The sequence below is a fragment of the Urocitellus parryii genome, chromosome 6 (genome assembly GCF_045843805.1).
Source record: "Urocitellus parryii isolate mUroPar1 chromosome 6, mUroPar1.hap1, whole genome shotgun sequence".
NCBI classification, from domain to species: Eukaryota; Metazoa; Chordata; class Mammalia; order Rodentia; family Sciuridae; genus Urocitellus; species Urocitellus parryii.
Window position 1 is genome coordinate 83407720 of NC_135536.1, and position 18540 is coordinate 83426259.

An 18540-nucleotide genomic window follows, 5' to 3' on the forward strand; every position below is an offset into this window, starting at 1 on the left:
GTTTACAGAATGATGACAAAATTCTGTGCCTGAACCACTAAGGGTGAATCAGTTGTGATAAATAACAAAATGAGAAAAATACATGTGGAGTAGAAAATAAGTTCAAATTTTATATATAATGACAAATAGTTCTAAGGCCATATTTAACATGTCCAATTATAATAATGGATATAAAAGATATCTAAACAGAACTCTGATGAACTAAATAAAATTTTAATATATAACTATATAAGATTAACAAAATCAAAGTTCTGAGAACTAAGTATGTGAGGAGACTATTACCAAAATGTCAGTTCTTCCCAACCTTATCTATAGATTCAACACAATTCCATAAAAATTCCAAAAAGGTATTTTGTGGATAAGAAACAAAAGACAGAGCTGGGGTTGTGGCTCAGTGGTAGAGCACTCACCTAGCACAGGTAAGGCTCTGGGTTTGATCCTCAGCACCAAATAAATAAATAAATAAATGTTAAATTTTAAAAAAAGGACACAGTATAATTGATATAATATTGAAGAAGAACTAAGTAAGTCTGAAGACTGATACTATCTGACCAGACTCACTATGTTTTAATAATCCAAAAAGTGTGGTATTGGCAGAGGAATAGATGGGTCAATGGAACAAAGTACAGAGTCCAGAAATAGTTCACACAAATAACTAAAATAACAAGGCAATACAAAGAAGAAAAATAGTGCTAGAACAAATGGATATCTACTTTTAAAAAATAAATCTATACACTGATCTTATATCCTTTATAAAATCAATTCAAAATGTATTAAAGACACAAATGTAAAACACAAAGCTATCAAACTCTCAAAAGATAACATAGAATAAAATCTAGATAGACTTGGGTTTGGGTGGAATTTTTTTGGATATAACATTAAAGGTACAATAAAAAAAGGAAAGAGTTGATAAGCTTGGCTTTATTAAAATTAAAAAACTTCTGGTCTGTGAAAAACATTAATTACTATGAGAAGCAGATGTCAAACTACAGAATGGGAGAAAATATGTGCAAATGATATACCCGAAAAAAACCCTGCTATCCAAAATATACAAAGAACTCTTAATACTCAATATTAATATTAATAATCCAATTAAAATGGGCAAAAGAGGGGCTGGGTTTATGGCTCAGTGGTAGAGTGCTTACCTAGGATGGGAGAGGCCCTGGGACCATGGTCAGCACCACATAAAAACAAATAAACACCACCAAAAAATAAATAAAGGTTAAATTATAAAAAAGAAAAAAAAATGGGCAAAAGATCTATAAAGAAAAATTTCACCAGAGAAGATATACAGATGGTAGATAAGCATATGAAAAGATGCTCAATGTCTTAAATCATTAGAAAACTTCAAACTTTAACAACAATGAGATAACGCTACAAACCTAATATAATAGCCAAAACAACATCTAATGCTGGTAAGAATGGAAGAAAAGAAATTCATTTATTACTGGTGGGATGCAAAATAGTACAGCTATAATGGAAGACAGTTTGTCAGTTTCTTACAAAGCTAAACATCCTTTCATTATACTTTTATAAATACAATAATCATACTCATTGGTATTTACACAAATGAATTGAAAACTTACGTTTACACAAAAACATGCACATGGATGTTTATAGTAGTTATATTCATAATTGCCAAAAGGTGGAAGCAACTAAGTTGTCCTTCAGGAGGTGAAAGGATATAATAAACTTTGTTATGTTCAGACAATGGAATATTATTAGGTACTTGTAAGAAATAAGCTAACAAGACTTAAAAAAATGAGGGAACCTAAATGCAAATTAATAAGAGGAAGAAGCTAATCGGGAAAGGATACATACTGTATTTTTTTTTATATGACATCCTGGAAAAAACAAAGGTATGGAGACAATAAAATGAGTGGTTGCCAGAGATTAAAGAAGACCAATGAAGAAATGAATAAGTGGAACATAGATCTTAAGGTGGCAAAACTATTCTGTATGATATTGTAATAGTGGACACATGTCATTTGACATTATCAAAACATACAGACTGTAAAAATTAACAGTGAACCTTAATGTAAACTATGGGCTTTTTATGATAATATTTAATCAAAATAGGTTCAGCAGTTGTAAAATATGTATGACTCTGGCACAGAAAGTTAATGGTGGAGTAGACCATGCTTGTGTGGAAGCAGGGAGTATATACGGGAACTCCGTACATCTCAATTTTGCTGTGAACTGAAAGATACCCCCCACATTCTATTTTTTTAAATAGGGTGTAAATAAACATGATTATAAAATAACCAATTAAAGTAATGGTATTATTCCTATTTTTCCAGTAACGTTGATACAAAAATTAGAGATCATTTAGGTGATATACAGTAAAATAAACTCAATTGGCTAAATAAAGTGATTGTCTTTTCATATGCCTCTGTATCATGACATAGATTGCAAGGATGGGAAGAATAAAGAGGAAAATAGTGCAATGAAAGAAATAATTACACATACAGGAGTTATAGGTAAAATTAAAGGGGAACAAAAGAGACATATGTCACATAGAAGTCATGGAAAGGTTGTGTTAGCCAAAGAAAAAGTCAATATAGAGAAGTTGGTAATGTTAATGAATAAGCTGTTGATATTTTTTTCAATTAATCAATGATTCTATTAATTTCTTCTTAAAAAAAGCATTTAAAAAATAAAAAAATAAAGTAATGGGAAAAACTGGCCATAGTAATTGACAAAATGCTATGTTAACTTTTCTGTACAAAAATGACTGCTTAGTCAATGATGTTTTTGAAAATGCTTTTTCAAAAATTATGTATATACGTAGATGTTTTATAGTTGTCAGGCTCTGGAGATACCTGGAAAAGAGAGAAAGAGATAGAGAGAGATAAGAAGAAGAAGAAGAAAATGAAGGTAAATGCATCATTTTTATTCAATGTCAGTAGATATCTCACCTTAAAGATCTAACATTGTAATGTTCAATAGGGAAATGGACTGTAAAGACAAATACAATACCAAACAGCAAAGTGAATAGTGAGCTGTTTAGGTAGAGCTGAACATATAATTGTAGTAGTATCTAAACAAGAATTTAATGGTTTTGAATTTGTGTGTGTGTACATGCAGCAAAAGCAGAAGGGCTTAAAAGTAAGGGGTTCCTTTTAGTAAGTCTGAGAAATGTTTGGATAGTTATTACTTCAATCAGTTTTTTGATAAAAGGCAATTCCATCCCAGTTGACTGACCTATTTTTCAATCCTGTTCATCATCATCTTTCTGGAGACCTGGTATCAGTAACTATTTTCTATTATGGAAACTCTCAAAGAGTTTTCCTAATTTTTGCTGAATCCTCGTTAATTCTTTTGATCCTTCAGATTCCCTATCCCAAACATGTAAGTAGGAGTGTGTCTCAAGATTTGGGGAAAAAACACAGACACACAGAATACTTTTTCTAATCTTTTTTTTTTTTTTATCTGTCATTAGTCTCATTTCCTTACACAATTTCAGCTGGTATTTCTATGAAGACAGAAATATATAAAGCAATATTTCAAGGATCAGACCTTACAATCAAAGGATTTAATCCAGATTTTTACTGATTCCACTCAACATATTTTTTTTAATTTGTTTTATTTACTTATTTTTTAATGTGGTGCTGAGGATCAAACCTAGTACCTCACATGTGTAAGGCAATAGCTCTACTACTGAGCTATAACCTCAGCCCCCACTCAACATCATTAAATTGACATTTTGTTGTATTTTAAAAAGAGCTCTACTGCACTTTTGCCTCATTTTTCATCTGTCCCTTGTACTTCTCTTCCCCTGAATATTTTCAGAAAAGCTGTATTTCTCCTCTCTTCTTATGATATGAAGAAATCCAATTCATCATCAAATCTTCCCTGTAATACTTATGCCCAATAACCTAATTCTTATCTTGCTACATGATTTAATACTTGGTTTTATATTGTCCTTTATCTTCTCATTGTTTAATGTATTACTCCCATTTCACTGACCTGCCTGCAAACTTTTCTGAAATGTAATGTCTTTGTATCATAGCGATCTTAAGATTATAAGCAGTTTTAATATTCTTAGTTATTGACTGAGGAGCTGAAAAACATCACTAATGACAAAATCAATTTTCTTTCTTCTCTCATCTAATGTCACAGAACTATATATACAGAGTCAATGTGTGTATCTCACTTTTCAAATAAAGTCACTGTAAATTTTAGATTTACTTGCCTTGTCTTCTAAGTGCAATTCTAAAAAGCGTAGATAAGCCACAGGTGCAAATGCATCAGCTGAATGTACAACCACTTCTGAAGAATCCCTGAAATATAATTATAATGCATTTATTTACTATACAAATTATGGCAAGTTACTTCTGCTACTGACAGAAGAGACAAAAAATCCTCACTGTGTACTAATTTCCATTTATGTACAACATGCAGTGATTAACATGTATTTTAATGATTCAATAATTGGGTAAAAGGATCAAGAATAGTAAACTTTTGAAAAAATAATGAAGTTTTTCATCTTCACAAGAGCACATAGTTCAACTTGTAGGTTCACTCAAAGCTCTTGGAACAATTTTAAGACTTAAACTCCTGTTCAATTTTATTTTCACAAATTTGCTTGGTAGGGACTAAACATTAGTGCTTTATCTTCATTATTCTTTTTATTTTCAAAAGGTAATTCATTCAGTGTTTCACACAAAATCTCAATTATCTTTCACAAAAGCATTACCCAGGATGGTTTAAGCTTCAGCTGAACTCTTCACACTGAAACATCATTGCTATTAAAATTGATCGCCTGACACAGTAATTACCACATTCAGGTAAAATGGTATGAACTGCTTGTTGGAACCATATAGATACATGTAAATTAACCCAACTTTATCAAAGATACCCTGTAAAACACATATGAATAACAAATTACGTGAGAAGTTCTAATAGCTAATTATTTTTTATTATTGTTTATTGGGAGTGATAATACTTTGCATTTTAACTGGAAATTTAAATAGAAATTTCTCATATCTCTTTAATGCCTTAGGAAGTAGTTCCATTGTTTGGATTAATACTGTTAGCATTTTGATCACTGTAGTATAGCAGAATAAATCCTTACTTTGACCTTTTGTCACTAAGGCAAAAACATTTTTGAATCAACTTTTGTGATATAAAGTTATTTAGAGGCAACAGAAGAAACATCAGAATATGTGACTGCAAAATACTAAATTTCCATGAGCAAAATATGTTTACTTTCTATATGAAAGATTCAAGATAGATTTAAAAACTATGTTTGATGCCAGGCATGGTGGATTACACCTGTAATACCAGTGATTTGGGAGGGATCCTTGGCAGGAGAATTGCAAGCTAGAGGCCAGTCTCAGCACCTTAGCATGACCCTGTCTCAAAATCAAAAATTAAAAACACTGGGGATGTAGCTTAGTGGTAAAGGACCCCTGGGTTTAATTCCCAGTACCAAAAACAAACAAAAACAAAAGTATGTTTGATGATTTATAAAAAAAGTGAGTTACATTCATGAACCTTTATATCAAATATGCATTTTGTTAATGATTAGGAAAAGCAACATTAAAAAGGACTTCTTTTATATATAACTATAATGCACTAATTAAGATATTAATAATAAGAACAATAGAATGATCACTAAAGTAGAGCAAACAGATCAGGGGAAGGGAGTTGGGTGGGAAAGGGAAAGTACTGGGGAATGTGAGTAATCAGTTTTTACGTAATATGTACATATACAAATATGGCATAATAAATTCTATTACTATGTATACTTGTAATCCACCAATTAGAAGACAGAACTTGTTGGACATTAAAAGAAAAGCAAAGTATAACACAACAGAAATAGAATCATTCATGAGTCAGGATCCTGATGAAAAGATATGACTTACCTTCACAGGTTACATCAACTAAATGATGCTTCCAGGTATCATGAGGAGGAACAGAAAGATAAAGTACAGAGGAAGCCCTCTTGCGAGTCCTGTAGACTCACACCTACCCTCACAGACATCTAGATGTGATTTCTGTGAAGCCAGTCCTTTATACCCATGTTTTCTTCTTCATGTTCTTTAGTATTGCATTGATAGCCCTGTTATAACACATCTACTGTAATTGTGTGAGAGGTATTAGTTTTGTTCATCTTTGCCTGTTCATGTGCCATCCCAATCTACCCCAGCTCAGTAGAGTACAGTGGCTGGGATTAATTAGACATTAATAACTGTATAATTAAACTTTGTCAAACACCTTTACATTTTCATATTAACTAATGAAATGATCAGAAATCCACACTAATTTTAATTACCTTCACATGAATACATACTTTTTCATACATACATAACACTGTCTCTTTCATGAGTAATACTTTAAAAAGTATGTGAAACAAAGCATGTAAACAAAATAATAATGGCAATTTAACAATATTTAATATGCATATTACATTTGATGTACATGTAAACATTTATGCACACATAAATATCAATAATGCCATATAGTATTCCTAGCATAATAAAAATAAAGGTTAATGGATCTAAAAATTTAAATATAAGAAAAAGAGTTAATACATTTAAATAAATTCCCAGGTAATACAAAATCAATATGAGAAGGCAACTAAGTTAAAAGTCTTTGCTTCCTCCTCATGGGGAAATGCCTCAGTATGGTGCTCTGTACTGAATATATCTTGAATAGGTAGCAAATATGAGTAGTTTGAGAAAGTAGAAAATGAATGGATAGTTTAAATTTTTTTTCTTTTAATATTTGTTTAGTTATCAATAGATTTTTATTTTATTCATTTATATGTGGTGCTGAGAATTGAACACAGGGCCTCACACATGCTAGGTAAGTACTCTTACCACTGAGCCACAACCCCAGACCAAATGGATAGTTTTTTTAACCATGTGATTTAGTCCTTCTTTCCTTCATTCATTCTGGTTTTCCTTTACCCCATATATTACAACTTTGTAGCAGTAGTATAGTAATACTGACTATCCAAAGGAAAATACTGACATTAAAAAGGATTATTCATCAACAGAGAAAATAAAGTGATTACTTTCTTTAATATACTTTAGGATTTAAGTTCTGATATATATGTATACAATAGTAATTTTTTAAGATTTGAGAACCTATAATTTCCCAGGAATTGTCCTCTTCTTTTAAAAGCTAGGCTGTAATTCTTTTCATCAGAGCTTCTAAGAAAAAAAAAAAAAAACAAAACTTATTTTCTCATCTAAAATTTGTATTTTAGAGGTTAGTGACTTTATATATTAATTAATATGAAAAGTGAATTATAAAAGGTTCCACGTTGAATTTTTTAAAATTATAAAGGGTTTATGAAACTGTCTTTCCTAGAAGATTTAAAAAATGTTAAAGTTCTGGAATCATTTCAATCTCTAAATTATTTCACTATACAACAAGGATTCAATCTGTGTTTAAAATATTCCTAATTATAATCAAATAATTTGGCATGTGAAAGTTTATTTAATATAAAATATATAAAGTAAAATATTCCTATAATAATCAAACAATTTTGCATATGGAAGATGTGGTCTTTTTCTTTTTTTAAAATAAAAAAATTTATTTGAATCAGACATTTGAAATATGAATCCTTATAAATAATTAGTTGTATGCTAACTAGGGCAGACCAGAATTTATTACATAAAACAAAAATTATTAATTTTTCCAAAAATGAATTCTGAACTACAAGATCCAGCATTATTAATGGTAGAATGTTGTTAGAAAGTTATCTTTTAATTGTATCATATGGAAAACTATGTCTAAGTAAAATATCTTTCATTTATATATAATTTTAGAATGGATAATGCATGTTAACTAACATTTGATGCATATTAAGCAGGCATGATAAGGATAATTATATCTTAAAGGGGAGGAAGGATTTTGCACATAGTAAGAAACATCCTTTTTCCATTGAACCAGGATAATCCTCAATATATAACCTCTAAATATAAAAGAGAATAATACATAAAAATATGTGAAAGAAAGCATGTAAACAGAAATAATAATAAAATACAATATAACAACACTTAATACTTATTAGTGCCTACTGTATGTTCTGAGAGTTCACATATAGAACGAGCACTGGAGGTGGTTGGCAGCACAAACCTTCAGAAAGGGAAAGATCTATCAAAGTGGGCAGAAATAGGAAGGTGATTTAAAAGAAAGGAATCAAGTAAGAAAGAAATGAAGCTGAAGAGAGAGATAACCTATAAAGAAAAAAGAGGAAATAATATGCTTAAACATCAGAATTTGGTGATAAACTGACAAATGAATAAGAACAAAAAGGTAAGACTTCCTTTGTGTCTCAAGGTGCATCTGTATGGTGGCACCTCTCACATATTGTTGATTTGTCTGTCCACCTCTCTTTTTACAGAAAGAACTCTTGCAGAGCAGGGAAACAGTTTGCAGTTTCACTTAAAAAATTTCCCTCAATAAATGATTATTTGGCTGAAATGAAGAGTTCTATTTGGCATTAGACAGTTCTAATATACTATCTCTGATACCTTTTCTTGAATAGCATGACAAGGTCCCCTCAAGACTTTGTCTCCATCAGGTTTAAGGGATGCAGGTTTAAGTATTATGATAAGGTGCTGGGGTTGTGGCTCAGTGGTAGAGTGCTTGCACATGTGAGGTACTGGGTTCGATCCTCAGCACCACATAAAAATAAGTACATAAAATAAAGGTTAAAAAAAAGAATGCTTTAAAAAAATTACTATGATAAACAGATATTTGGTTGTGAAGTAAAGCAATACATGTTTTATAATTATAGGACTTCAGTTTTTCAAGTAAATGGGCAAAGTCTTATTCTTTGGATTTCTTCCTCTTAGTGTTCTCCCCTTGGCCAATTTTGCTAGTCTCATATTAGTAACTAAATATATATCAAGTTTTCCATTATACTCTAAATTCACCCTAGCATGTGGATGCTTTTCTTAAATAATCAAACAGTGCTATTTCATGGAAGTAATATCTCATGCATGTTTCATTTGAGAATCATTGTGTGATCACCACAGTCAGTAGGATGATCTGGACATAATAGACACCTGATAAATATTTGCTAAATAAGTCATTATTATGTTGATTATTAATAGGAAATAAAACAGGAAAAACATGAAAGTATACATGAATTTTGTACATGAATTTTTGTGATAAAAAAATTTTGCTATATTCTATTAAATAAATATTTTTTTTAGAAAATCTACCTCGAGCTGTCTTAATTTTCTTAACTTACTTCCTCTCTTATTAATATGTACAAAGAATTCAAATCTTATTGTTGAAAATACCAAAAACTGTCCATTCAGTCAAGCATAATTCAGATAGTCTTTTCTAAGAAGCATAAGAACTCAGGAAAAGGAGATAAAATGCTTTTTTAGCATATGACAAGAGTGACATAAATTAGAACATGGATAATAATGTAATAAACTGAAGAAAGCTCCCATTTTTCTGTATACTAATTTTAACAATTTATGGTAAATAAATCATACTACTTACCATAAATTGAACCTATTTAAAAACAAAGTTTACATGTAAAAATAACTACAAGTAATTGAAGAGAAATATTTAGTATGCTATTCTAACTTTTTAAAGCCAAAAATAAAAGGAAAAAGAGGATGGAGTTAATGGAACCCACAGGCTACTGATGTGGCAGTTTATCAAATGTTGCTGTAATGAAAGATAAATAATACAGGCAATTCACACTTCATGAAAGGATAAAAGTGTCAGTGTGTAGGTTCCAGTTTTACTGCAGGCCATAATCAGCAAGTAAATGAAAGTGCAATGTCTAAAAAGTTTATAGCCTTCTATGAAGGCCTCGTCTTGTCAGGTATTGATTTAAGTATTCAGACGACTTCACTGGTATTAAACAAATTGAGTGTTTGTGAACTTACAGGACATGTTCTATTTCTCCCAACAAAAGTTGCCTCAAGCTTAATGTTAAGTTGCTTCTTTTATCACTTACATTTAAGGAAAGGGCAAAAAACTTCTAAAATGATATCTTACACAATTATTTTCTTCTTAAATAGAGGGCAATCCAAAGTGAATGTTTCATATTCTCCACCTTCTCCACATACGTGGACTCCATATTTCTTAGAAAGCTGAAAATAGGAAGGGGGGGGGGAGTAATAGAAAACTTAAAATTAGACAGCAAAAATGCTCACTTAACTTGTATTATTTTGTACTAAAAAAAATCATGCAGGAAATTTTGATTACAAAACAGACTGTAAGCTACAAGAAAATAATAAACTTTCTGCTTAAAACAAATTTAAAATCACTTCAAACATTTTATCAAAAAGCATAGGATTTTCAATAGTCTCGAAACCTTTATAAAATAGTAAGGGAACAGTATTTTTCTTTATAGTGTCAAAACTTCTATAAATTTTAGAAGTGGTACTAACTTTAGATTCAAAATGAGGCCAAGCTACTAAGTAGTAAATAATCTATACAGCCAAACTATGTTTTCTTTGTCTGTTGAACTTTAAGTATGAGGGGAAAATCTGCTGTTTTTGGAGAACTTCTCAGGAACACAGAGAAAAAAATCTAAGATCTTTCCTTAGGCCTGTGAACAAAAAAGAAGTTAAAGACATAGTCAGGCGCAGTGGTGCACCTTTGTAATCCCAGGGGTATTGGAGGTTGAGACAGGAGGATGGTGAGTTCAAAGCCAGCCTCAGCAATGGTGAGGTGCTGAGCAACTCTTCGAGACCCTGTCTCTAAATAAAATACAAAATAGGGCTGGCATATGGCTTAGTGGTTAAAAAAAAGAATGCTTTCAAAAAAAAGTACTATGATAAACAGATATTCTGGCTGTGAAGTAAACCAATACATGTTTTATAATTATAGGACTTCAATAGGAGTTCAATCCCTGGTACCAAAAAAAGAAAAAAAAAGTCACATGCATCATGGTTATTATACTTGAGGCTATATAATAGTGTATTTGGAAAGTTCCAAGGCTATGAAAAACCAGTGAAGATCTAAAGCTGTAGGAAATCGTAAAAAGGTCTAAGTCCAAAAGAGATTGAGATAGCTTGTAAAGTTGTCTCCAACTTGAAATTAAAAGTTAAGCAAAGAAGCAAAAAATCAATACAATTTATAATTTTCATTTAAACATAATCCATGTTACTGAAATGAACATGATACCCAGAATTTTTTTTAAAAAATCTCCTATTTGGTTGGTTCATGGTTGGTATCAATTCTGGGGAACATTCTCACCAGCTGTCATTGTCTTGAATCTTTCAGCTCCTGTGGGAAGTCTTTATTATTATGATTCCCTCTCCTTTATTCTGAATGTCACAGTTTTCCCTGCTTATAGATTCTCCTTGCCTAATGTTCTTATAGCCAAAAGAAGAGTGATTTGTTTTGATGTATTACTGCCAGTGCTGGAACTGTTGCCTAAGTCTTCAGCTTTACACCCATAGTTAAATATTTATTTATTCATAGTTACATATTTATTTATCTGGTTATTTTTGAAGCTGTAATACTATTCTGAACTTATTAAAGTTCAACTATTGACTATATAGGCATAGTCTTTAGGGATTTAAAGCATGGGTCTAAGAGAATTCTACTTTTCTCATTAAGGATGAGTAGTTAGTTATATGAGGTATTAGAAAGGAAAAAAAAAAAGGAAAACTGATGAGGAGAAAACTGAATGATGTTTTCTATAAGAGCTCCCAAGAGCAAAGAAGATACATTTTTATCATGCTGGGTGATAAAGCAGTGACTTAGCAAGGCCAAATTGTGAGTTGGTTCTATGATTCCATATAAGAGGAACAGATTACTTTATCATAGTAAATTAAATTAAATCTACATCTGCTTTGCAATAAAAATGAATAATAATGGATAAGAATTATAGGGGTGTTTCTCAGTTTTGTTAGCTAGTACCTATCCCCTTCTGTTCATGGCCAATCTCTCATGCAAACTTTCCACTGAGTGAACCTTCTAATCTCACATTTATGACTTATTGCTAGCCTCTTTTTATAAGTCTACTTTATCATTATTAGTTTTCTTCTATTAGAAAATGCTTCATTGATTCTTAACATTATTTTTGTTATCCACCATCAAAGAATAACTGGATTTTTAAATTAAAGTTTGGGTAGCTATTGTGTCCTTAGTAGAAATTATGTAAGCTGTTATGTTAAACCAGCATTTACTCTATAAAAGGCTGATATATTCAAGATGGTATTCACTAAAATCTGGATGTACTCAGTGATATATTCAGTTTATATAAAATATTTCTATTCAATTAATTCTTCAATAAATACTTATTGAACAATGATTATTAGCTAGGCCTTGCTAGATGTTAAAGATCCAAGAATAAGCAAGACAACGGCACTTGAAGTTCACCAAATGTATTTCAATATTACAAAATATGACATGACATGATGTTGCCTCGATAAATGAATATGTACAATTTCTTCTGCCTTTCTATCAATGATTTACCAGTAATGGACACACAGATTCCAAGTCAAGAAATCCAGATAAAGGGCAATTTACTTTTCTAAAACTTGTAGGTTGATGTTACTAATATTTCATAGAAAACAACAACTTTATTTCTAAAACATCTCAGGTCTGTCTCTGGCTTCACCTTAAAATTGAAAATTAATGTATGCTAGCACTCAAGCATTCCAAATGCAATTTTTGAAGTTCTTTGATAAGTTTTCCTATTAGCATAACTGCAATAAAAATACTAAAAATCTAGACTGTTTAGAACTTTGGCTTCTTCCTGAATTTTGAGATTCCATAATTTACATATATATAATAGCAATCTATAATGAAAATTAATATTTTCATGTTGTCTATTCTTTTTTTTAAGAGAGAGTGAGAGAGGAGAGAGAGAGAGAGAGAGAGAGAGAGAGAGAGAGAGAGAGAGAGAGAATTTTTAATATTTATTTATTTTTTTAGTTCTCGACGGACACAACATCTTTGTTGGTATGTGGTGCTGAGGATTGAACCTGGGCCGCTCGCATGCCAGATGAGCGCGCTACCACCTGAGCCACATTCCCAGCCCATGTTGTCTATTCTTTTAAGAACTAATATTTTTAATGATTAAAATATATTTATGTTTTTTACTTAGTACTGTATATGAAAAGTGGAAGTTGAAAACTATTCTCATCATTACAAAAATGTCGGATGGGTTATAAAATTGTGCTTTTATAACCCAGAGTGCTGAGAATGCAGTCATGTGGATGAACTAAATTACAGATTGGATAAGCCTTTCCTACACGAGTGAAATTCCATGTCTACTTTCTTAATTGGAGAACCAAGGGAAGAGATTCAAACCTCCATAGATTAAAGGATTATATCAATGTATATAGAAAGCAGTCAAACTTTATGATCAGTGGACTCCTGTGATAAATTTTTAGAGTCCTGAGAAGATCCATGGAATCTGTTTAGTCTGCTAGTTATTTACCACAAATCCTAATTGAGTGCATATAGTGACTACATGCAGTATGCTGGGGCTTGGACAAAAAAGAGATGAGGAACGCCTGCTCATCAAATCTTTTCTATTAAATTTCCACTTCACCAAAGACTGGGGGCAGGGTAGGAAGACCGAGAAATTTCCTCTAGGACTTGGAGGGGCTGAGAGTAGCAAACTCTTGAAGAAGCAGAACTGTCTGTAAAGTGGGCTGGGAGTTGGGTTCCCTAGACTCATTGAAGCTGAATTCCAAGCCCAGATGAAAAGAGAGTCCTAATCAAAGTAACTTCAAGAAGTGCATATTCAAATGAAATGCAACTAAGAACAGTCCCAGTTCAAGTGGAGATGAGACTGAAGAGAATACACATCCCAGACTAGCTGCCAGATGGAGAAAGGAATATGCCTTTTTCTAGGGTAAGGATTATTTACCTCAGTCTCTACCATTCTTTTTTATTCAATATATGACGGGAAATATAAAAGAGATGATAAAATATGCAAAATGTGACGTATAATCAAAAGAAAAAAGAAAAACCCAAAACAAAAGGAAATAGAAACAGACCTACAAAATAACCAAATGTTGAACTCAGTAGACAAGGACAAAACAATTATGTTGTAGTGCTTAATGGTAGAGGTAGACAAAATTCATTAAAGATGGTGATTGCAACAGAGATAAAAAATTGGAGGTAGATTCATCTAGTTCATATAATGGCTGTAATACGTATTGGACAGGGGATATGGGATAAGTTGCTTAACTTCTCTCAATTTCAGTTTTCCTAGGTAATAGCTTTTGGGGATGTTGTGAGGTTAAATAAGATATTATATACAAATCTCATAACAATACCTGGCACGCAGAAAGCACTCAATATATGTTATCTTCTGCCCATTAGATTATTTTGCCCTTCTCTTGGGTCTTTGACTCTTTTATTTATTACCAATACTATTATTTATTACTTTTAGGCAAATGATTCTTAAAACTCCAAGCAAACAATCTCTCTCCAATATATTAAATCCCCCAAAATGTTTATCAAATATTTTATTTGAAAGCATTAAATAAATAAAACAAAGTTCTTGGTATTTCCTCAAAACTTTCTCTGTTCAAGTTCCCTGTTGTAATAGTTAAATCAAGCTTAAAATATTAGAGAATGTTGTCCATTCTTTCTGTATATAGCCTACATATAAAAAATGATTAATTCATTTATTGAATCAACAAATATTTTCTCAGTACTTAATAAGTGCCAAATCTATTTGTACATTAAAGATATGGCAGTGAACAAGACAAAGTGCAAAATTTCTTTCATCCTAACACCCTGATGACCACCCTGCATTTCAACCATTACAAAGATCTCACCTTCCTACTTTGTTTTCACCTCTCCCAAACTCTTTACATACTATCAACACAATAACTTTCCTTAACACTATATTATTGCAGTACTCATCTGCTTACTTTTGGTGGCTGACGATTGCCTATTCAGTAAAAATCAAGATCCTTAAAACAGGTAATCAAATACTTCAGCCAATTCAAAAAAAAAACTTTAGTTGGCTTCAACAAACCCCAAAGACTAAATCTTATTAAATATAAAGTGATAAAAATAAATTCCAAGATGTACTCCCAAAATGGCTGCACTAATTTGCAGTCCCACCAGCAATGTATGAATGTACCTTTTTCTCCACATTCTCACCAACACTTAGTGTTGTTTGTCTTCGTAATAGCTGCCATTCTGACTGGAGTGAGATGATATCTTAGAGTAGTTTTGATTTGCATTTCTCTGATTGCTAGAGATGATGAGCATTTTTCATGTATTGTTGATTTATTGTATATCCTCTTCTGAGAAGTTCAGGTCCTTGGCCCATTTGTTGATTGGGTTATTTGGTTTTTTTGAGTTCTTTTTGAGCTTTTTGAGTTCTTTATATACCCTAGAGATTAGTGCTCTATCTGATGTGTGAGGGGTAAAAATTTGCTCCCAGGATGTAGGCTTTCTGTTCACCTCACAGATTGTTTCTTTTGCTGAGAAGAAACTTTTTAGCTTGATTCCATTCCATTTATTGATTCTTGGTTTTAATTCTTACTATAGTATGAGTCTTATTAAGGAAGAGTTGGGGCCTAAACCCACATGATGAAGATTAGGGTCTACTTTTTCTTCTATGAGACACTGAGTCTCTTGTTTAATTCCTAGGTCCTTGATTCATTTTGGGTTAAGTTTTGTGCATGGTGAGAGATATGGGTTTAATTTCATTTTGTTACATATGGATTTCCAGTTTTCCCAGCACCATTTGTTGAAGATACTATCTTTTCTCCAGCGCATGTTTAGGACACCTTTGTCTAATATAAGATAATTGTAATTTTGTGGATTATTCTCTGTGTCCTCTATTCTGTACCATTGGTCTACCAGTATGTTTTGGTGCCAATACCATACTGGTTTTGTTACTATTGCTCTGTAGTATCTTTTAAGCAATGCCACCTGCTTAACTCTTTCTGCTAATGATTGCTTTAGCTATTCTGAGTCTCTTATTTTTTCCAGATGAATTTCATGATTGCCTTTTCTATTTCTATGAGGGTTGCCATTGGAATTTTGATAGGAATTGCATTAAACCTGTATAGTGCTTTTGGTAGTATGGTCATTTTGATAATATTAATTCTGCCTATACAAGAGCAAGATAGATCTTTCCATCCTCTAAGGTCTTCTTTGATTTCTTTCTTTAGGGTTCTTTAATTTTCATTATATAGATCTTTAATCTCTTTCGTTGATTTGCAAGTATTTTATTTTATTTTATTTTTGAGGCTACTGAGAATGGGGATTCTTAAGAGAAAAATAATCCTAAGAAAGACAAATCATAGATAAATGATAATCATAGATAAATCAAAGATAAAGTAATCATTCTTCACTTCTAAGGTGATAATTTTAAGAACTTGAAGAAGTTTAAGATGCAATGGCTAATGTTATTACATCGTTAATTTAAGTTAATACATATGTAAGACTATAGATGTTGTTCTTTAAACTTGAAATTACATTCATAGGATTTTATATTAAGAAAATGATAATCAGAAATGTACATGAAGATTTATGAGAAAAAGTCATAATTATAATAATTTAGAACCAATATTTCCAAAAAGTGATAACTTGTAATCTCTTATGTAAATATCTAGCATATTATATAATGCAATATGTAACTATGACATGATACATTGAATATGAATATGTAGAATATGAACATGATGGGATCTACCCAACCTCTAGTTAATGTATTTTCAAAATACACTTAGTTATATGAGAAAATGAACATGTATATGCATGTACGGTTATACTACTGGTGTGACTGAGCACAATGTACAGCCAGAGGAATGAGAAGTTATGCTCTATTTGCGTACAATGTGTCAAAATGCATTCTGTCATGTATAACTAATCAGAACAAATTTAAAAATTATATGTAGAGCTGACTCCATAATGTAAGTAAAATCTTTATTAAGTGTGCAACTTCATGAATTTGCATATGAAACAAACTCTCTGAAATATACTAACATGGAAATATACTAACATGGTAGCACTGTGCACCATGGGGCAGTTAGAACTGTATTTTTAATTTATTTTCCTACACTTTATTATATTTCAAATTATCAGCACATGGTAGGTATTTTTATTTTTCTATTTTTTAAAAATTCCCATTTATCTTCATTCCTTATTCCCCCTTTTTTCATTATACAGGCAGATTTTTAAAATATGTAATATATGTCTTTTATATCTTTATAAATATACTAGTACACTGTGATGTCTGAATTCTTAAATTATTTATATGCTGATAGTTTTCACTCAGCACTATTGCTTCTATAAGTCCTTCGAGTATATATTCCTACCAGCAGACTTATATTTTATGATATACATCTACAGAATTTTAATATCTTCTGTTTCAGGAACTGATATCCATATTGCCTCTAATAACCCTACCACCATGAAAAATTAAACCTCATAAGACTATTTTTACTAATGTCCCTTTATAAACTAGTAGAATTGCTTTCTTAAAGGGGATAGTTACATTTAATCTAGGTATTTCAAAATTGTCCTCAGAATGGAATGGTTCCTGTTTTTACACTAGAGGGGTTCTATAAACCAACTCCTGCCAACAATTGTCATTGGCTTTGTAATTAAAAAAATTTTAGTTGTAGATGAACACAATATCTTTCTTTCTTTATTTTTATGTGGTGCTGAGCATTGAACCTAGTGCCTCACACATGCAAGGCAAGCACTCTACCACTGAGCTATATCCCAGCCCTGGCTTTGTAATTTTTGACAAACAGGTAAAAACCAACACCTCCTTTTTGCTTTAATTTGCATTTCCCTAATTACTAAATCAGTGAGCATCCTTCATATTCATATTAGCTTTTGAGACATTCTCTTCTGTATAGTGGTTCTCCATAGCTCTTGCCTATTTTTCTGTTAGGATTGTTATTTTATATGATAATATGTGTGAGTTAACAATCCCTTGACAGTTTTGAACCTTATTCTCATTACTACCCAGTATTTGATATATTTTGAAAAGCAGAAAATTTTCTATTTTTTTTCTTCAGTAATCATAAACCTCATGACTGTAAATATTGTTAACATTTACTGAACAGTTAGAATGTGTCAGATACTGAACTAGGCACCTTATGAATCATTTCACTGTAATTACCATCATTTTACACATGAGAAACCACTTAAATTAATGTTTCAGGTAAGTAAAAGGCTTATGGGCACCCAGGCATAATGATGCTTTGCTGATCACCATCCCACACTGCCTTTTACTCCATGTGATCTGAATGAACTATAAAAAGGGATTTTGAACTGGGCACAGTGGACATGTCTGAAATCCCAATGGCGCAGAAAGATCACAAGTTCAAAGCCAGCCTCAGCAATCTAGTGAGGCCCAAAGCAACTTAGCAAGACACTGTCTCAAAATTAAAAACATAAAAGCGGTTGGTGTTATGGCTCTGTGGTAAAGCATCCATGGGTTCAATTCCTGGTACAAAAGAAGCCCAAAGTTATCTTCTCTCTACCACTGCTACCACCAACCTGTCTGTAATCTCACAAATATTAATTTTCACAAGGGAATCCATTACAATATATAAATATTCCTTTAGTTAAAAATATTAACTCTTGAATATAGTAATACAT

At 31.6% G+C, this 18540-nt stretch overlaps 1 protein-coding gene across 5 annotated transcripts in view; it reads right to left on the reverse strand.

Annotated features, from left to right (window-relative positions):
• Positions 1 to 1419: 1419 nt before the first annotated feature.
• The window catches only part of Dph6 (diphthamine biosynthesis 6), a 175701-nt gene continuing 158580 nt past the window's right edge, over positions 1420 to 18540 (reverse strand). Inside the window, exons 7-10 of one of the 5 annotated variants that reach the window (XM_026392259.2) lie at positions 9985 to 10079; positions 7098 to 7160; positions 4196 to 4283; positions 1420 to 2822 (exon numbers count right to left, since the gene is read on the reverse strand). In XM_026392259.2, the coding sequence (XP_026248044.1) occupies positions 2769 to 2822; positions 4196 to 4283; positions 7098 to 7160; positions 9985 to 10079 (300 nt within the window). In that variant the 3' untranslated portion in view covers positions 1420 to 2768. Of the gene's footprint in view, positions 2823 to 4195; positions 4284 to 7097; positions 7164 to 7735; positions 8095 to 9984; positions 10080 to 18540 lie in introns of those variants that run through there. The other 4 variants (XM_026392248.2, XM_026392269.2, XM_026392284.2 and 1 more) reach the window with 4 other exon arrangements.